Raw genomic sequence first — 22,262 nt, 5'->3', positions numbered from 1 at the left:
GGTTAAGGATCCAGTGTTGCCGTGAACTGTGGTGTAGGTCACAGACACAGCTTGGATCCCACGTTGCTGTGGCTCTGGTGTAGGCCGGCGGCTATAGCTCCGATTCAACCCCTAGCCTGGGAACCTCCATATGCCGCGGGAATGGCCCTAGAAAAGGCAAAAACACAAAAAAAAAGAGAGAGAGAGAAATCAGAGTGCTATCAACAGTTAATAGCAATGCTTTATGTCATAAGATAATGATTTAATATATTTAAGACATTTGGAGAGGGATGTGAACCCAGGATTTTGTCAGACAAAATGACCTTCACATACAAAGGTCACAGAAAAATATTATAGACATGTAAGAACTCAAGCAATGTTGTTCCCATGAACTCTCCCTGAAGAATCTATGGGGAAAGAACTAAAATGATACATCAGTATAAGGAATAGCAGTGTGGCTCAGTGGACTCAGGATCTGGTACTGTAACTGCTGTGGCTTGGGCAGCTGCTAAGGCCCAGGTTCAATCCCTGGCCTGGGCACTTGTGCATGCCAGGGGTGTGGCAAAAAAGTCCAATATTTTTAGCTGTGGAACTAAGACAGCTGGTGTTTGTCTGCAGCAAGATGGCAGTGGTCTCAATGTCCATGGTGCTGAGGCAAGCATTGTGGGGGATAAGGGCAGTGGCTGTACCATTTCTGTTTCCAAGGTTCCGACCAGGTCATTGAGCACTTCCACATGGAAGCTGGCACAGGACCAAATTCTGTACTAAAGAAGACGCAGTTGCCTTTGCAGAAAAAAAATGGATGGAACTTAGACATTGAAGAGAGAAAGGTTCCAAAACCCAAGTTCAAGTCTTATGGTTCAAACTTTTCCTGGAACAAAATAACAAGAGTATCCACAAAATACATTGGCACTGATGATATCCCTGTGAGTGACTGTGAATAAAGTCAGCTGTGCAGCATTCACAGTCTGTGTATAATACATCTCTTAATCTCCTAATAAATTTGACCTTTAAACTACAAAAAAAAGAACTAAGACGAAATGATGGTTATAAGGAATACAACAGAATACGTAATATCTATATGACCTGACAATGTAGATGCTATATAATATTTTAAAGGGGGAAGATACATGGAAAGAGTATATGGAAAGATTATGTTCATTGATGGCTTTTAGATGCCATGAGAAAGAGAAGGGAGGGGAAAGGAAAGGCTACTGATTCATAGCAAGGAATCAGCAAACAATCACCAAAAGAACAAACAAACAAAAACAGAGGGGGAAGTAACCAAAAGGTATAGATACAGTCTTAACCATTTATCTGACCTTTGTCTCAGTCATCCTCTTGCTTCACTGTCTCACTAGAAATTACATTGCCAAGATTCAACAATAAAAGAATGAATACCAATATACACAATGCCTACTCAGTTTTGACAAACTAACATTTCACTCTATTTACTCCAAAGTAGGGTATTTTATTTTGGTTTGGATTGGGTTTCTTGGTGGGAGTATTACAAACATCACAGTCAAGAGTTTTCTGTACATCCTTCATGGATCCCTTTTGTCTGTCCATCCCAAGATAGCTATCCTCCTGAGTTTACCTGATCACTCCCATGTTTGTTGTTATACTCAAATATCCACTAACAATACATTCTATTAGTTAAGATTATATCATTGGTGGATTCTTTTCTATTCATCAGCATTGTTTTCAGATCCATGAATGTTAGAGGTTCAGATCTGTGCATGCATATTAAATCACTGTCTTATGACATATTTTCAGATCCATGCATTGTCCCAATGGGGCAATAGGGGGAATGTCTGAAATGGGAAGGGTTGTCAATGGATATTAAACTTTGGCCTGGGCAAATGATGGTATTTAGGGAATGGGAGGGAGCCAGGGATCTTAATATTCTAAAATGTTGAAGATTCCTACACAATGAAAAATTTTCTCTTGTCCCATAGATTTCTGACAACCCACAGGGTACTCATTTAGGCAAAGAATTACCTGAGCCTGGAACTCAATTCCATTTTCCCTATATGGGAGAGTTTTGTTTTGTTTTCTTTACTGTAATTTTAAATATACATTGATTTTAAGAGTTCTCTGGTAGCAGGGGGTTAAGGATCTGGTGTTGTCACTGCAGCAGCTTAGATGGCTATGGTAGCACAGACAGGTTCAATCCCTGGCCTGAGAACTTCAACATGCAGCCAAAAGTAATTTTTTTATGGCCACATCCATGGCATATAGACATTTCCAGGCCAGGGATTGAATCTGAGCTGCACGTGCAGCAACGCCAGACCTTTTAACTCACTGCACCAGGCCATGGGATTGAACATGCATCTCCATAGCAACCCAAGCCACAGCCAGATTCTTAACCCACTGTGCCAGAGCAAGAACTCCCTACATTGATTTATTTTTAACAGAAAATATAATGTTATCAAGAAGAGAATATCCTTGGTTGATTTAGTCAGACCTTAACAAAGAGGAGAAATATAAGCCAATTCAAAAAATTAGGTCCCCAGTATCAACTCCATTCCAAGTTTTCAAGACACAATACAAAACATTTCTTTTTATGGCCACACCCAGAGCCTGCAGAAGTTCCCGGGCTAGAGGTTGAATCAGAGCTGCAGCTATCAGCCTATGCCACAGCCACGGCACGCAGGATTCAAGCCGCATCTTCAACCTACGCCACAGCTCACAGTAACGCCAGATCCCTAACCCACTGAGCAGGGCCAGGATCAAACCCATATCCTCATGTACACGACGTCAGATTCATAACCCACTGAGCCACAATAGGAACTCACCAATTCAAAACATTTTATCAATCTGTCCTTGAAGCTGTTATATTCAAGATGACTCTACATATGCATACCAATCTATCTATTTAGCCTTATTTATTTCTGTCAAAATGTCCTACAAAGCAAAATATCAACAATGGGATCTTATCTCTCCCAGATCCCAGCTTCTTCCTTATACACAGGTATAAACTATTAACTCCTTAGTTGAAGCTAATAATATCATCACACCAAGCATTTATATATTCAAAGATACACCATTTTCTTCAAAATTATATTTCTTTTTAAATTTTGGCCAGGGATTTAACCTGCACCACAAGGGCCACCCGAGCCACTGCAATGATAATGCCAGATCCTCAACCTACTGCACCACAAGAAAACTCCAAAATTACCTTTATTTTATTTCTCCATTATATTGTATTTAGGATTTTTTTGTACTATTTTTGTAAATGGTATGTATAGTTGGAAGTTTCTGCTTGTTTTGCTTTGTCTTTTTTAGGGACATACCCGCAGCATATAGAAGTTCCCAGGCTAGGGGTCAAATCGGAGCTGTAACTGCCAGCCTACGCCACAGCCACAGCAATGCCAGAACTGAGCCGCATCTGCGATCTACACCACAGCTCACAGCAATGCCAGATCCTTAACCCACTGAGTGGGGCCAGGTATGGAACCCATGTTCTCATGGATGCTAGTCGGGTTTGTAACCTGCTAAGCCACAATGGGAACTCCTAGAAGTTTAAGATGGAAAATAGGTATAGATGTAAAAAGTAGTTAAAAATAGTTATAAAAAGGGTATATTGGATCTTATAAAGCTGAAAAGTAATGCTATATATAGAGATCCACAGTAAGAGATGCAGTTTACCAAATCTGTTAATGGACATCTGTCTCTTTCCCAGTTTTTTGCTGTTACAAACAAAAGTGCTATGAACAGTCTGTGTATCTCCATAAACACGCATAAAAGCCAGTCAGAGGCTCATATTTTGCTGTAGATGATTTTTTTCTTACATACAAAGTTTTTAGTCTGCCTATGGTTAACTTTATTGATGTTTATTTTACTGATGTTAAATGTTCACTTTGGTAACTGTACTTAAATGTATTGATGTCTGGTGCTTTCTGTGTCTTAAATTTAAAAACTTTCTTTACTGACAGGTCATATGGATATTTTCATATTATCATTTATAAGTTCTAAATTCCTAGGAGTTCTCACTGTGGCTCATTAGGTTAAGAACCCAACAGAGTGTCCACATGCAGGTTCAATCCCTGGCCTCGCTTGGTGGGTTAAGGATCCAGTGTTGCCACAAGCTGTGGCATAGGGCAAAGATGCAGCTCAGATCTGGTGTTGCTGTGGCTGTGGTGTAGGCTGGCAACTGCGACTCCAATTCAACCCCTAGCCTGGGAACTTCCCTATGCTGCAGGTGCAGGCATTTAAAGAAAAAAATTTTAAATTCCTGCTTTTCAGGTTTAATTTCTTAAGTCACTTGAAATTTGTATTTGTGTATGGTGGGAGGCAGAAATTTATTTTCATTTTTTCTATGCAGACAGCCAATTGTTCCAGTATCATTTTTTCCCTCCCTGATGTGTGATGCTCTCTCACATACCAAACTTCCATATGTGTGTGGTACTAATTCCGAACTCCCTATTCTACTTCCTTGGTCTGTTTGTCCCTAAAAATAGCATCATTTCAACTGCTCTCATTTTTAGAGTTTTGACAAGTGCATGCACCTCGTTCTTCAGAATCACCTTAACAATTCTTAGCCCTTTATTCCTCTATATAAATTTCAGAGCTTATTAACTTTACTGGAAAAAAAAACTATTGTAATTCTTAGTGAAATTATATATACTCAGGTTAATCAAAGTAGAACTGATATCTTTACACTGTTTCAGTAATAGCTGAATCATGAAAAGAGGCTTTACTCTCTTCAGATTTTATTTTATGTATTTTATACAACTTTCTCCATTAAAGAATTATACATATGTTAGGTTTACTGTTTTGGGATTGTTACTATAAGAAATGGTATTACTATGAAAATTAAAAATTCTACTTCTGGGAATTTCCCTGTGGTACAGCAGGTTAAGGATCTGGCATTGCTGCAGCTGTGGCACAAGTTGCAACTGTGGTACAGGTTCGATCCTTGGCCTGGTGATTTCCACATGCCACAGGCACTTACCCCCCCCAAAAAAATTCTACTTCCCGATTTCCACTGTATAGGAACACAACTGTTTTTTCTATATTAAACTTCAATCCATCCATAATGAGCTTGCTGAAATTTTTTATTTCTTCTAACAGGGTCTGCAGACTCCCTTGTCTTTTCCATGCAGAGCACACTATACTATCCATGAGTAATGCTGGTTTCTTTTTTCCCCTCTGCAATCCATATGTGTACTTTTATTTCTTTTTTTTGCCTTATTCAACTGCCTGGGACATCAAGAATAATAATGTTAAGAAGAAGTGGTAATAGCAGGCATCCTAATCTTCATTCTAGATTTTACAGGACTGCCTCTAATACTTACCACTTAGAACTGTAGACATCTTAAGTTAGATACCTTTTATCAGGTTAAAACAATTCCCTTCTTTGCCAAATGCTTTCATCTTGCTTTGAAGTGTATCAAATGCTTTTTGTTTTTCTAATGAGAAATGCTATGACTTCTCTTAATTTAGGAACATGGTGAATTCATAAGAGTTATTCTAATCACACCATCTTTGTACTCCTAAAATAAACACAATACGGTAATGATGGTTATTTACTGTTTTGCTATATAAACACAGACTCAGCTTGCTAATTAATATCATAAAGATTTTCACATCTAAATACATGAGTGATACTTATCTTCAAGGTTTTTCTCTATTCGGTTTTGGTATCAAGGTAGTACTAGTCTCAAAACAATACAGGAAGAAATCCTTCTTTTTCAGTGGAATAGAGTACATGAGATTGCGATTATCTAATCCTTGAATATTCATAAACACCTGTAACTATGTTGGCCTAGATCAGTTTGTCAACCCTGGACTATTGACATTTGGGGACAAACAATTCTTTGTTGTGGGGGACTGTCCTGTGCATTGTGGAAACCTATGCCACAGCTGTGGCAATGCCAGATCACTTAACCTGCTGGGCCAGGCTGGGAATCAAACCCACGCCTCCACAATGACCCGAGCTGCTGCAGGCACACTCTTAACCCACTGCACCACAGTGGGAACTCCCATTATGTTTTAAATTTACCTCTTACTAAGAATTCCCTGGTGGCTCAGGAGATTAAGGATCTGGCATTGTCACTACTATGGTGAGGGTCACTGCTGTGGCAAGGGTTCAATCTCTGGCCCAGGAATTTCTGCATGCCATGGCCACAGCCCAAAAAAATAATAAATAAATTTACCTTATCTAGTATACAGCTAGATTTTTAAAATGCAATTTCTATCTGAATTTTACTTAATGGATTTAACCCATTTATATTTTTTTAAATACTCAAATGTTTGGATTTGTTTCTACTTTTTACACTTTCTATGCTTTTTCTGCATCATTTTTTTTCCACTTCTGCTGCTGTCTACCGAATAAGGTCAGTCTCTAATTCTTTTTTTCAGAGTTCCCGTCGTGGCTCAGTGGTTAACGAATATGACCAGAAACCATGAGGTTGCAGGTTCAATCCCTGCCCTTGCTCAGTGGGTTAAGGATCTGGAATTGCCATGAGCTGTGGTGTAGGTTGCAGACACAGCTCAGATCCCACGTTGCTGTGGCTCTGGTGTAGGCCAGTGGCTATGGCTCTGATTCCACCCCTAGCCTGGGAACCTCCATATGCTGTGGGAGCGGCCCAAGAAATGGTAAAAAGACGATAATAATAATAATAATTTTTTCCCCTCCAATGGTATGAAACATATACACTCCATTCTTTCCATCATTTCTAAAACAGTCTCAGACACTTGTAAAGTCATTGCTTATTCTCTATTTCCTCTTTTTTCTACTTTTGGAATTCTTATTCATTTATATTGGAAGTTTTTCTAACTTCCATGTCTTTTAAATAGAAAATATGAAGAAGTATCACTCTGTGCTGCATGCTGGGCAAGTGCCTTAGACTAGATTACAGTCCACTATTTCTCATTGGTTTCTGATTCATTTGCTATATTTTTCACTATAAACTGTCCTGTTTGACACTTCCAGGGAAATATGACAGGAGAGTTCCTCACATTTGCTTTTGCTTCATCTAAAAAACTCACTCGGAGTTGCCGTTGTGGAGCAGTGGTTAACGAATCCGACTAGGAACCATGAGGTTGCGGGTTCGATCCCTGGCCTTGCTCAGTGGGTTAATGATTTGGCATTGCCGTGAGCTGTGGTGTGGGTTGCAGACGCAGCTCGGATCCCAAGTTGCTGTGGCTCTGGCGTAGGCTGGTGGCTATGGCTCCGATTCGACCCCTAGCCTGGGAACCTCCATATGCCGCAGGAGCGGCCCAAGAAATGGCAAAAAAAAAATAACAAAAAAAAATAAAAATAAAAAAATAAAAAACTCACTCAACTAAGAGCAGAGGAATTAAAAAAAAAAAAAGACAAATCCATTAGAAAAAGAAAATGGAAAAAGCAACAAAAAATGTATTTTTAGATGCTAGAAAACATATGCGCAAGTAGTAACTGATTTAATAGACTCCAGAAAAGCAAATTCTTAAGAAAGCCATGTGAAAGCAAAAAGGCAACCCAATTTACACTCAGGGCACCAAAAGGAAAAAAACTGCTAGCACAGTGTAACAAAGAAAAGACTGAAAACAGAATGATTGGTTCAAAGTCTATTTCAAAAGTACTCCTCCAGATCTATCCTCAACTCTGCCCTTCCCCCTAAATATCCTATCAGACATTAACGGTTGATTTTCTGAAGAAGGTGCAACAGTCTCTTATTTGAGGAACACCAGACTCGGCTCAAGGGAGGAAGACCAAGCTGAAAATGGCAGACCAGTTAAGAATTCCAAAGAAAAGGCTGAGATCTCAACCTCCTCCCCAAACTGAGCTCCCCAAATTCAGGCAGGGTGTTTACCCTCCAGGCAGATTAGAAAGCCCTCCTCTGGGAGGCCCATGAGGAAAGATGGGGAAGTATTGTTTTTTAGGGCCACACCCACAGCATATGGAGGCTCCTAGGCTAGGGGTCGAATCAGAACTACAGCCAGCCAGCTCACAGAAACACCAGATCCTTAACCCACTGAGCAGGGCCAGGGATTGGACCCATATCCTCACGGATACTAGTCAGGTTCATAACCTGCTGAGCCATAACAATAACTCCCAAAGGAGAAGTATTAAACTGCAATCCACCTAACAGAACAGACCAACCCAGTAGTTCTCTTGTGGTTGAGAAGGTTAAAGATGCATCTGCCTGGACTTGGGTCACTGCTGTGGCACAGGAACTTACACATGCCACAGGCACAGCCAAAAACAAATGAACCAAAATAAAAACCAGTCCAACCCAGAGGGAAGTCAAGCCACATGTTCAGAAGTCTAGTCAGCTTTTAAACACCTACTCTTTTTTTTAAATCACTTTTTTTTTCCCATTATGGTTTAGCACAGGATATTGAAATATAGTTCCCTGTGCTACACAGTAGGACCTACCTGTTTATTCATCCTGTATATAATAGTCTGCAACTGTTAATCCCAAACTCCCAGTCCATAGCACCCTCTCTCCCCCTTGCAACCACGATTCTGTTCTCTATGTCAGTAAATCTGTTTCTGTTTCATAGATAAGTTCACTTGTGTCATATTTGAGATTCTACACATAAGTGATATCATACGGTATTTGTCTTTGTCTGTCTGTCTTACTTTGCTTAGCATGATAATCTCTAGGTCCAACCATGGAGCTGCAAATGGCATTACTTCATTCTTGATGGCCAAGTAGTATTTCATTTTGTGTGTGTGTGTGTGTGTGTGTGTGTGTCACATCTTATCCATTCATCTGTTGAGAGACACAGGTTGTTTCCACATCTTGGCTACTGTAAATGGCGCTGCTATGAACACAGGGGTAACGTCCACTCTTAGTTTGGCAGACTATCTGTCAAGGATCGCCACTCACACAATTCCTAAAAGATAAACCCAAAACAACAGGGGGAAAAAAGTGCCTTGGAGGAAGACAACACAAGAACCAGCAAAGTTTTTTTTACCTATCATTAATATGTTCTCAGAAAGATAAGAAATGGTCTATGAAGAAGATCAATAAAACAAGAGTTGGATGATTTTTAAAAGGCACACTCAGACAATTAAAAACAAACTTGACAGTAGGAATGAAAAGTTCAATAGAAAAGGTAAACTATAAAGTAGAGGGCATTTCCCAGAAAGTAGAGCAAAAAGAAGAAAATAAATGGCAAAAGAAAAAGAAAGGAGGCACATATACCCATGAAAAAGACCCTACCACAGCAATTACTCCAGCATTTTCACACAAAAGATTAGGATGTAGAATGGTTGAGGACTTCAAGAGTAACCCTAGAAATAAGAATAGAATACACAAAACCTTCAAAACTCTTGAGGAACATTATTTCCTTACTGAGAATTTCCTATTAAGACATCAGTCAAGTGTCAAGATTTATTAATGACATTTTGAGCTTGAAAGCTTCTCTTCCAGTGTGCCCCTTCCTAGGGAGCTAAGAGAAGACAAGATGTAAACCAAAGAAGAGAAAAACATGGTACCCAGGGAAGAGAGGACTCAGCAGAGCAGGGGAAGCACTGGGAATGCCCACATTGGAAGGGGGTTGGCCCTAAGATGCGGCTGGGCACCAAGCAGAAAAGCGCCACCAAACAGATTAGGGGATGTCAAATGGCAGTGAGAGGTTTCTCAAGAAGAAACTGACAGAATTAGCGATGTATCTGAAAATACCACAGGGATATGTTGAGCTTGGAATAAAATTGCTGAATTCGAGTTTAATAAGAAAGAGATTCAGAGCACAGTAAACGAAAGAACAAACAAAACAGTTCTGAAAGCCAGAGAAAAAAAAAAAACGGGGCAGGAAAGAAGTAATCATTCTTCACCATAGAGATCAGTGAACAAAACTTATACAATTGTAATAATGCAAATCACCACTATTATGCAAGAATGGAAATTCAGAAAATCAGCAAGTTTCTGTGGGGCCAGGAGGAGGGAGAAGGGTAACTTATTTGGTGGGAGGCAACAAATAATGCCTAAGTGACAAAAAAAAAATCAAGAATTGGCATTAGAAGCCTGTTATTTATACATGTATAAGTAAACACAAGTATCAACTCGAGAGGCAAAGTGACTGCCTAGATGGGGACAAGGAGAAAACAGAGGGGAGAGTCTGCTATAGTTCTTAACTTTTTTAAAACTACATCCATGTTATGGATCCCATAAAAACAACAAAAATACATATTTTGGTTTGAGGGGGATTTTTTTGTCTTTTTTTTTAGGAGGTGCACCCAAGACATATGGAAGTACCCGGGCTAGGGGTTGAATCACAGCGGACGTCAGATCCTTAACCCACTAAGCGGAGCCAGGGATGGAACCCACATAAGCATGGATACTAGTTGGTTTTGCTACCACTGAACCACAACAGGAACTCCCAAAAGTACAAATTTATTTGGTTATCTTGCAGTTGCTCTTTTCACTGTCTTTTCCTTTCATGTGCTTGATTCCTTCTTCACTGTGTACTATTAAATATACTCATTTTACAGATTTTTTTGTCAGGTCATTTTCTTCTCTGGAATTGGAGTTCTAATCCTGCTGCTGTGACTCTTACCCGTGGTGGATCCTTTTTTCAAGAGCTTCCTCCTGTTGGATTATAAGCTCATCTCTGGAGGTGCTTCCTCCATGGGATGCTGCTGGGACTTAGCTGAGACCCTATACTTGCTTCTTTCAGGTACTCCAGGGGTATTTCCAGCCTCGGACCACAACCATGTTAAACATCTCAGCTGGAAGGTTCCTAGGCCACTTGGATAGGATCAACTCCTTGAGCGGGTACCACGGTCTTTCTCCTGGATCCTCCCTCAGGACCTGGGCATTCATGCCTCCAGCTGCAAGCAAAGAGGGCAGCTGATGACTCACAGCTACCTCCCTCTCCCGGAGCTGCCCTCCACTAAAGGGAGCTGCCCCGTGGAGCAGCCTACACTAAGGACTGCTCCAGCAACCCTGCTTCAATGGGACAACTCGGAAGGGCCGCCCTGGGGCTTCTAATCCCTATGGGACAGGCAGCTTGTCCCTCTGCCCCAAATCTGCCCCTTAAAGGGATTATTCCTGAGAGCCTCTCCCAGCCCCCACTCCCAGGAAACCTCCTGCAATAAATCTTAGTGTCTCAGAGGCTATTTCTTAGGAAACCAACCTATGAAAATTCCAAACACAAACCTGGATGAAATCAGCCTCAGGGGTATAAATTCTAGAGGAAGGCTCCCTGACCCTCACCTCATGCAGAAATAAGCTGAGACACATAAGATTCCTCACTAAGTCCTCCTGGGCTAGTGGGTGGGTACTCTGCTCAGTCCTTTCATTGACAGTAAAGTCCTCTCGAGCTCATGCTTTATTTGGAGATCTCAGTTTCTGAAGCCCCTCCTAAGTCTCACTCTTAACCCAGGATGGCCTTAGCTTGTCTATTAAGAGCTCTGACTTCCCTCTTATTTTTTCCTGGGGGGCAGAGGACCCCCGAGGGCTGCAGTTTGTCCCTTCTCTAACACATCAGTGATATCCTTTTTTGAACATCCTATGTGTCTAATGAAGAAGGTGTCAGGTTTCTATCCCTCCCCACTGCCCTACCACTTGCTATGACATCTACGGAGTCCCCCTTCCCATTAGACCTGAGCTCTTCAAGGGGATGGACAGACAGTTCCACACCCTAATGCCCTCTGTGATATCCAGCACAGCAGCCTGCCCCTCACCAAGAGGCACTAAGGCTGGATGAACACATCCACCTGTGGGACAGAACAATGGGTGGTCAGGCATGGAAGAGGGTAAAAAGTGAGCAACAGGTTCCTAACCTGGGGAAAGAGGGTTCTCTCAGCCCCTCCAGCACCACCTGTGACTTCTGAATCTCCACACTCTACATTCCAGCCCTCAGGATGGCACACCAGGAAATAACCTCTTGTCAAAAAGGAGTTTGCCAGAAATTCATCTTTAAGAGGCAATTCCTAGAGGACCAAATCACAGCCTTGTAGTACAAGCAGACCAGAAACCCCCTCTTGTCCAACTGGCTAACTAATATGCCTGCTAAGAGACTGAGAAGCAATAGGAAAAGCCCTCATGCATTTCCCTACAAGACTCTGGCGGGGTTCCGAGCAGAGCCCAGGCCCGAGCAAGGAGGGGTAAGGACCTGCCCTACTTAATGCACAGAGGCCAGCTGGGGCTCCCTGTCCAGTTCCCCTGAGTCACTGCCACAGCCGTGTGACAAGGACACCCCCATGCTAATGCACCCTGGCCACATGTTTAATTAAAGGCTGTGTGCAAAATGCAAGGAGGAGGGAGGCAGAACACGCAGGCAGCTGCTAAGACCCCCTCCTCCACTCGGGGCTGGAAACAGCAGCTCATTGAGCAGCTCATTGTAAGCGCCAGACTCAGGAAGATGTGCCTGCTAAACAGTGGCAAGCAAGTCCCCCAACAAGAGAATCACGAACCCCAGATCCTTCTGTCCAACAGGAGGCGGAGGGAGAGAAGAGGGCAGAGGAGATAAGGGCCCTGAATCCCCATCCCCATTAGGCACAAAGTCGAAGACTCCCCCTGGTTTCCATTCACTTGAAAAAGCTGCCATTTTTTTTTCTCAGCACTTTATCTGCAGACAAACATCTTCAACCTGCTGCAGTCACAGTGGCCTCAGCAAAAATTACTCCAGTCCAATCAGCATCTGAGAGCCAGCTGAGGGGGCTGAGACGGGAGAAGATGGGCCCTGCCTCTGAGAAAGAGATATTCGTGCCTAGAGCGACAACACAATGATTCAAGTATTGTGTGCCAAGTTTGCTGGATACCCACGGGGATGGGGGCACGGGAACAAAAGAGCATTTTAAGCTGCCTGAAGGGTCAGGGAAGGCTTCCTGGAAGAGAGGAGGGGTCTTTCATCTCAATTTTGAGGAATAAATAAAATTTAGCTAGAAAATAAAGCGTGCGGTCAGGAACAAAGGGCATCTGAGGCCAAGGGCAGAGCAGGTGCATGGGTACATGGGCACAAAGCAGGATGCAACACTGGAGGACCTAGAAGAAGCATTTGTGGGCTAGCGCTGCAAAAAGTTGGAAAACAGGAGGAGCCAAGTCCAGCCAGGAACAAGGGGAGAAGATCAGGAAGAGACCCGTGGCAACAAAGGGGTGGGGCTAAAATAGTATTCCCACATCCCAAGCCAGCATCACCAGGTGGGGGGGTGGGGAATGCCTGCCGATGGAAGGATGACTGGCCACCCACCTTTGAGGACAAGACCACAAGACTATGAAGGAGGGGACTTCTACCCCTCAGAATCCGTGGCTATCATTCACCAGGCACACTCACAGGGCACAAGTTATCCTAGTAAACACGAACTTCCTGCCCACATCCTTTCCCCACCTTCTCACCAGACTCAGCAGCCCAGGCAGGCCCTGGTTGGGGAGTTGTTCCAGAAAACCCCCCAGCTCCAATGGACTTCATACCACAATGGGGAAACAGTAGCTTGGGAAGAGGCTGGGCTGTTTGAATGACCAGCTAGGGAGTTCCCTGGTGGATCAGTGGCTAAGGACCTGGGTTGTCACTGCTGTGGTTCAGATTACTTCTTGGAGCACGTTCCATCCCTGGCCCTGGAACTTCCACAGGCCCCCAGCATTTATAAAAAAACAAAAAAAAATTATGGGGGTTCCCATCATGGCTCAGTGGTTAACGAATCTGACTAGAAACCATGTGGTTGCAGGTTCAATCCCTGGCCTTGCTCAGTGGGTTAAGGATCCAGTGTTGCTGTGGCTGTAGTGTAGGCCAGCAGCTAAAGTCTGCTTAGACTCCTAGCCTGGGAACCTCCATATGCCATGGGTGTGGCCCTAGAAAAGACAAAATAAATAAGTAAATAAATAAAAATAGAAATAATTATAAATAAAAGACCAGCAAGAATAAGATGCCATTTCTTTCTTTCCTTTTTTTTTTTTTTGTCGTTTCGCCATTTCTTGGGCCGCTCCTGCAGCATATGGAGATTCCCAGGCTAGGGGTCTAATCGAAGCTGTAGCCGCCAGCCTATGCCAGAGCCACAGCAACGCAGGATCCAAGCTGCGTCTGCGACCTACACCACAGCTCACGGCAACACTGGATCGTTAACCCACTGAGCAAGGGCAGGGATCGAACCCGCAACCTCATGGTTCCTAGTCGGATTCGTTAACCACTGCACCACGTCGGGAACTCCAGATGCCATTTCTAACCTAAGTAGCAACAGAAGTATACACAGGTACCACACCTGGGCTTCACAAACATGGAAGATGTTTGTTTAAAAGAAAATATGCCGGCAACAAGGCTCATTGGTGGGGAGCAGGAACTAGGAAAGAGATGAGGATGGGGAAGATATTGGCACTATGTGCCTTTGGCTTCCTGAATTTCTATAATGTGCACATACTTCTATCAATAAAAATAAACAAGGGTAGCAAAGAGGAAGGATCAGTCTGTGAGCAGAATGGATGCTGCACATTTAGGTCTTTGGTTTAGGGAAATGTTCAGTGAGTGAGTCTTAGAAACATGGGCACAAGAGGCGAGGCCCCCAAGTGTGTCATGAGGTGCAGACACAAAAGGGAAAACTACCCTGGGAGCTGAGTTGTGGTGGCTGGGGAGGCCTCTCTGAGGAGTAGCCATGTGAAGATCTGTGGGAAGGATGTCTGCTCCAGTCCCGGGGGCGGTGGGGGGGGGGGGGGTTGCTGAGAAAAGGGGGGCAAGGGTTGGGTCAGGCTGGAAATTTTAGGCCACTGTGAATATTTAGATGTTACTCTCAGGGCACCAGAGACCTCCCCCCACCCAGAGGGTCTTGTGCCTTTTCCGCCTCACCAATGGGTCAGTTGAAAGAATACCAAAAAAAGTTCGCAGACTTCTTTTGCTGAGTTTATAGAAGAATCTGTAATTTCAGCCTATCTCTCAACTCTTGGACTCACAAATTAAAAATAAAAAGAATAAATGCACTTACTATATCATTTTTTTTTTCTTTTTAGGGCCAAACCCAGGGCATATGGAAGTTCCCAGGCTAAGGGTCAAATTGGAGCTGCAGCTGCAGGCGACAGCCACAGCCACAGCCACGCCAAATCTGAGCCATATGAGCAACTTACACAGGAACCTTAACCCACTGAGCCAGGGATGGAACCCACATCCTCACGGACACTACGTCAGATTCTTTGGATTTTTGTTTGTTTGGTTTTTGGTGTTTTTTTGTCTTTTTTAGGGCCGAACTAGCAGCATGTGGAGGTTCCCAGGCTAGGGGTCTAATCGGCATATATAGCTGCCAGCCTATGCCACAGCCACAGCAACGCCAGATCTGAGCCGCGTCTGCAACCTACACCACAGCTCAAGGTAATGCCAGATCCTTAACCCACTGAGCAAGGCCAGGGATCGAACCTGCCACCTCATGGTTCCTAGTGGGATTAGTTTCCGCTTCGCCACAATGGGAATTCCTATGTCAGGTTCTTAACACACTGAGCCACAACAGTAGCTCCTATTCTACCATGTTTAAGGGCCAAGAGTTTATACTAAAATCAGATATACTTTTTTTAAACTCCCAAATATAAAATCACTCCTTTCAGAAATTGTTCTGATCCTTAAATCTACTGATCCATATGATTTTGTTTGGTTTGGTTTTGGGTTTTTTCTGTTTTTGTTTTTGCTTTTTAGGGCCACATTTGCGGCATATTGAAGGTCCCAGGCTAGGGGTCGAATCGGAGCTACAGCTGCCAGCTACACTACAGCCACAGCAACACCAGATTTGAGCCACGACTTCAACCTACACCACAGCTCACCACAACGCCAGCTCCTTAACCCACTGAGTGAGGCCAGGGATCGAACCCACATCCTTATGGATACTAGTCCGACTTATAACCCACTAAGCCACAATGGGAACTCCCTGATTCACACAATTTTTGAGTGAGCTTTTTCTGAGAAGATCTTGGTTTGGAGTACTTTCTTTTTTTAATTGGAACTGTGTATCATAGGAGAGGTTTTCCCCTGAGAACGTTTCAAATATATCTTCATTTCCCACAGAACATGTATCAAGTGCCTAAAAATTAACTCACACCCATTCAAACCTCAGAAAGAGTCAGAATGCATTTTCCTAAATCATTCTAACAAAGACATCAAAGGTGTCAAAACCCTGAATTTTGAAATGGAATGTCTGTTCTCTTTCTAGCCTCATTATTAAAACGATTTTTTTAAAGGTTTGTTCATAACAGGATTGCCATTTTCCATGCTGCCTACCGGTTATAAACAGAAGTAATTTTAAAGCCAAACTAGAGCTCTCTCTCTGAAATATTCAAGATGTATTACCATCTGGTTTTATATCAGCATTTGAACAGGTCCAAAAATCACTACATTACCAAGTATTATTAAAAATAGTTCATTTCCTTTTCAACGCACATATTCCTTTCAAAATACTTCTCAAGTCACAAACTCTGAAAATTCACCTAATTTTTCAGACTATACCAGACATCTGATTGTCAACCATAGATACATATATAGATCACTCAGTAATACTGAACGAAGCTAGTTCTATCCTAGGTCTCTTAGAAACCACTGATTTGAAGAGTTCCCATCATGGCACAGCGGAAATGAATCTGACTAGGATCCATGAGGACTCAGGTTCGATCCCCGGCCTCACTCAGCTGGTTAAGGATCTGGTGTTGCCATGAGCTGTTGTGTAGGTTGCAGAGAGGGCTCAGATCTGGCATTGCTGTGGTTGTGGTGTAGGCCGGCAGCTACAGCTCCAATATGACCCCTAGGTTGGGAACTTCCATATGTCACGGACGTGGCCCTAAAAAGAAAAAAAAAAAAAAAGAAAGAAAGAAATAAACTACTAATTTGAGAACACCCAGTATATCTGATTACCTAAAGGTTTATAGGAAGTGAAGGGTAATAATCTTTCTTTACAATGTACACACTACGTAAAAATATGAATCTTTCCAGTTCTGAGAAAAAGAGATATCCCTGAAACTTGTATATATTCAGCACCCTTATTTCCAAATACAAAAGGGACAAAGAGCATTTCTTCAGAAGATACTCAGATAAAAATCAGCATCTGCAATTAAAGAGAAAATGATAGGTGAGGCAATAAAGACGGGTTTCTAACTGAACCAGCAGATGCGGCTCTAAGCAGAAGAATGACCTTAAGTATCATCCAGTTGTCTCAAAAACATTCCAATGGTTAATAAAATAAATGAGATCTAAGCCTGGTATCTAAACAAACCTCTTGATGAAATTTATTTCTAAGAAATCTTTTCCTTCCAGCTAACTAAAATAAAAAAGCTTTTTTTTTTGAGAGGTAAAAAGTGGATTTATTTAGAGGGATACACACTCCAGAGGCAGAATGTGGCCCATCTCAAATGGAGACAGCCAAAAAAAGCATTTTTAAATCTCTCTCAGCTCATTCATTTAACAAGATTGAATAATGATTCCATATAAAAAAATGGCTGTTACTCCTACCCCCAAAGAGTTAAACATCCAATTAACTACCATCCAATAGTAGCAAGAAGGCATAACAGTAAATACACTCTCCTACTCATCACCATGATTACCCCCCTCCCTGTAACACACACACACACACACACACCAGGCACACACTACAAACACTTCTCTGCCATCTCAAAGCACTGCATTCCATAGCAATTCTCTTTAAAAACACTAACTGGTTCAACCTGACCATTTCACTGGATAGAACAAGGGTTCACTAAGCCAGACTAGTCCATTTTTTTCCATCTCTCTGTCAACCACCTCCTTGGAGAGTAAGACTGAGGTTCCTTCTAACGCTTTAAAAATTTGTTTATTCTGAAACATACCATTTCCCTTTAAATACTAATTTAAAAAAACTTCAAAAGTCAATTTCTATTACTTAATCTCTATTGATTTTATTTCCCTTCAAAACTCTGAAAAGGCTTGCGGGTAAAGTCTGTGAACATGTAAATGATGCTTTTAAAAATATTTCAAATATCTTACATTACAAATACATTTAGGAAACTAAAAGGCAAAACCAACAACATGAAAAACACAACCAGAGACCACCCCAAGGGTTTAAAATATGAAACACACACACACACACACACAAGCACTAAAGCTACTCTATACTTAAAAGTGGGAGATATATAGTTTATCTTCCACATATTTTGGTTTAGCTGAACCAGAACAAGTTGAAATCAACCTGGGAACAAACTGAATATACCACAGAAAGCAACAAAGATCATGGTATCATGTATATGCCAAGGCCAACATTTTCTTTTTCATTTTAAAAAGAAAAAGAGACCTTTTCACAAAGCAATATTCGCATACCATATGCATGGCACAACAGTCTTTTCCTATTAAAAGAAATAGAACAAAAGTTTCAAGATAACCCAACTAATCAGGCATGCTGGTGAAATCAAAATCTCCTCCTAACCTTCCTTATTATGAGATTACACACATCACACGTGGGATTCCAAAGGAAAGACTTGCTCAATATTTCTTCACCTTCAGGTCCTCATTCAAACATCTACATTATAAAGTCGTAACAGCTCCATCAGGCACACAGACCCGTCTGAGTAACTATTATTCTGTTTGTAAATCACCTCCCTTCTCCACATTCCTCTTTCTTTACATATGTAAATGATGGTGTCAGTTTCTGAGCCCACCACCAGCCAGAGAGACCAAATTATCCTCTAGGGACATCAATCGGGCTTGTTATTCTTGTTGCAGCAGGAAAAAAAGGAGGCGAGAAAAAGGAGTAGCTATTTTCAGGAATCAGAATTCCTTTTGATTAGATTTCTGGCTCATTGGTAAATGTGTCTACCCTGAAATGCATTATCCTTGGCTGCTAAATGTGTGGCTTAAAAAAAAAAAAAAAAAAAAAAGGCCAAGATATGGTACAATGTTTCCCACACAAATTGCTTCAAGGAATATATGCCCAGTTTTGCAGGAAGCACTTGGTCAAATTCTAATATTCCCTCTTGGGAGCCAACAGCAACTTCCAGCAGCAGCTCTAACGGCACAGAATAGAATTTTAAACACACAGAGGGCAGCATCTTCCAGCAGACACAGCCCTTTCTTATTCCTGCAGTGTGGGTTGTCACATGAGACAACTTGTATGGCACTCAACACTTGGAAAATAGATCTTTCTGTTAAGGTCATAAATTAATCACAAAATGCACAAAATACGTTCTTTTTCCCAGCATTAAAACAAAAAAACAAAAAAACACCCGCTGTGGTTTCCAGCAAGGTTGAGTTTCAAGCAATGTCCTTGCTTAAGCTTGTTAACCACTGCACGATTAATAAGAATAAATAGCACACACGCATTTCTATAGGCTGCAAATGTGAGCTGGGAAAAACCACATCTCATGGGGCTTGATAACACCAAAACAAGATCATCCACAGGCAGAAGGTGTTCGGCTATCTTAATTTGTCTTGATTATAATAAATATTTTTGCTTCCGTAGCCACTGAACATTTGAGAGAGGATCCTCCCATTTTTCTTTCATTAAAATGTACAGATGACTTTATTCTAAACCTTCCAGAGAGATAATCGGGGGGAGGAGAGGGCGTACTGCAATACTGCACTCATCTGGTGGCATTAGGCTCAAAATACGAATTTCAAGCATGTACATTTGTCACATGTCAGCCCAGGCTGAAGGCATCCACCAAGAGAAAATTTTCACTATTCAGCTGGCAGCCAGAATCTACTTTCACACACCCGAGTACTGATGACAGCCGAGGCTCCCAGTCCTATTCGCCTATCTCTTCTTCTTAACCACCTCTTCCCTCTGCAGAGAAGCCATTTTATTAATTTATGAGCATCCTGACTATGCAACCATCAAAAAAAAAAAAATTTTACTCATCAATAATAGTCAACTAAAAGCAAAAGCACATCCCATAGGAGTCAGAGAATGAAACGGGCAATGCCAGCACATCCATCGATCAGCAAGCCTTCGGATACTCACTGAAGGCGGCCACAGCCAGGGCTAGTGTGACAATAATGGAGAACCAGGAGACCCACAACGCCTTCTTTCTGTAGTTCTGGGCTTCGTGAGGTTTTAGTCGAGTGCTGCTTTCTAGTAAGCCTGCGAGGTACAAGGAGAAGAGGAAGTTAGGCATTTCCTTATTATGAAACCCACAGCCAGAGCTATACTTTCTTATCCAAGGACTGCAAACTGACAGCCAGTGGGCCAAGATGTGCTTGCTTTTTTTTTTTTAATTGAAAGAGACCTGATTTTCAATACTGTGTTAGTTTCAGGTATACAGCCAGATGATTCAGTTATCCAAGATGTGTTTACCATTTAGTTGAAGTCACATGGAAATCAGGCTCTCTGGCATCTCTTCAAAGATCATGTGCTCTGATGCTATCTGGCTCGTGCTCCAGAGGAGTAACGACACCTGTCTTTTTTATTTTTATTTTTATTTTTTGTCTTTTGTTGTTGTTGTTGCTATTTCTTGGGCCGCTCCCGTGACATATGGAGGTTCCCAGGCTAGGGGTTGAATCGGAGCTGTAGCCACCGGCCTACGCCAGAGCCACAGCAACTCGGGATCCGAGCCGCGTCTGCAACCTACACCACAGCTCACGGCAACGCCGGATCGTTAACCCACTGAGCAAGGGCAGGGACTGAACCCGCAACCTCATGGTTCCTAGTCAGATTCGTTAACCACTGCGACACGACAGGAACTCCGACACCTGTCCTTTTTAAAAGGATCCAGCGTCCCTACCACTCCCTGACCTGACCCGACATAGGACCCCAGCAATTGCCCTGCCCTTGTGCTAACTCACATGATTCATATAGGTGCTGCTGCTTCAAACAAGGCCCTTTCGTTAGGAAAAAAAGCACAAATAGCCCACATTGGATTCACATTTAGGCTCCTCAGCCAGGGCATTGATTTGCATTAATCCACCAGCGTGGCCCCAAACTGGTGGGTGGACTGGGTTTTGCCCACAGCAGCGAGTCACGCAGTACAAATGCCCTCAGTGCTTCCCTCAACAATTAACAGAAGAACCGTTTCTCTTTAACCACAACCAACCGCCACCAGACCCAAATTATATGCCATGTTTTCTTCCCTTCTCCTCTACTTTATAGTATCTGTTACTCTGTACCAGGCACTTGTCAAAAAATTCTCAGAATATCACAATGGGGTAAATCTGCTAAAACTGAGGGGTGGGAGTTCCCTGGTAGCCTGACAGTTAAGGATCTGGCATTGTCACTGCTGTGGCGTATGTTCCATCCCCGGCCCAGGAGCTGCCACATTCTGCAGGCATGGCCATGAAAAGTATACATATAAATAAAACTCAGGGTAGCATCCCAAGTGGGCCATGTGTAAGAAACACTAGATTGAGTATCCTACACTTTCAACACTGAGAGTCCTCGATAACAAATTCAAGACAACTCTGAGACAATGCCCAAGCTTCAACAGCCTTGGGTCAGAGACTAAAACATGTTCAGCATGATCATGATTTTTGTTTTTCTTCTCCTTTGACATCATATATGTTGTAGATCATGTATATAGCAACTCTTAGTTGCATGAAGAACTGAATTCTCAGCCCAGCATTCTAAATAGGATATCATCTCTGGCCAAACAATCCATAATATTCCTTTCAGAGGTAGAGTAGCCTCATCACAACAGCTCCAAATGATGAAGAAATTGGTAGTCAGAGCTTAAGCACCCACTTGTAAAATATTACACAGAGTGCAACAAATCACAGCTGCACATTGTGTAAAAGGCATCTTCCCAGTACTGAGCACCACATTAAGCCTCTGATTGTAAAAAAAAAAAAAAAACTATATCCTGTTGAAAAATTATAACAATTAAAACTTCTCAGTTCCATTTGCTACCCAGGCCAAAGCACCCTGAACAAGTCCTGAACCAGGGTGAAATGCTGAGAAGACTAGTTAGGGACTATTAGTCAGAAATTTTCTAATCACTGAAACCTGTAGACTTAGAACCAAAAGCTAGACAGGTTTGCAAATGGTAGGTAGAGACATCATCTCCATCACCTCATTGTAAAAACCTCCCCTAATAAATGCACTTGGACAGAGAAAAGAAAAACCTTCTCTTACTAAATTCTGCCCTAGGTATAAGTGATTTCGAATTACCCCTTTGTCAAATTTCCCTGGTGGCCTAGTGGTCAAGGATCCAGTGTTGTCACTGCTGTGGTATGGGTTCAATCCCTGGCCTGGGAACATCCATATGCCACAGTGCGGCCAACAAAAAAAAAATCATCCTTTGTCTACTTCTTGTCCCTTTGTCTACTTCCCTAGCTGCTAAAAAACACCCCATTCTGATTTTCAACCGCGCACACCCTTGCCCTCCTGTTAAAGCCACAACTTAGAATAAGTGGGTCCCACTGACACCCAATAATTTATTTCCTTTTTCCCAAATGACATGAAAACTTTTCTTTCATCCTGG

At 42.3% G+C, this 22,262-nt stretch overlaps 1 protein-coding gene across 1 annotated transcript in view; it reads right to left on the bottom strand.

Annotated features, from left to right (window-relative positions):
• Positions 1 to 22,262, bottom strand: part of TMEM163 (transmembrane protein 163) — a 275,368-nt gene that overhangs the window by 249,270 nt on the left and 3,836 nt on the right. The window contains exon 2 of the mRNA XM_047772066.1: positions 19,811 to 19,930. Within this exon, the coding sequence (XP_047628022.1) occupies positions 19,811 to 19,930 (120 nt within the window). The remainder of the gene's footprint in view (positions 1 to 19,810; positions 19,931 to 22,262) is intronic.

This window comes from Phacochoerus africanus, chromosome 3, assembly GCF_016906955.1.
Source record: "Phacochoerus africanus isolate WHEZ1 chromosome 3, ROS_Pafr_v1, whole genome shotgun sequence".
Taxonomy (NCBI): domain Eukaryota; kingdom Metazoa; phylum Chordata; class Mammalia; order Artiodactyla; family Suidae; genus Phacochoerus; species Phacochoerus africanus.
The sequence above is the reverse complement of the archived record's forward strand: the minus strand, read 5'-3'. Positions and strand labels throughout refer to the sequence as shown.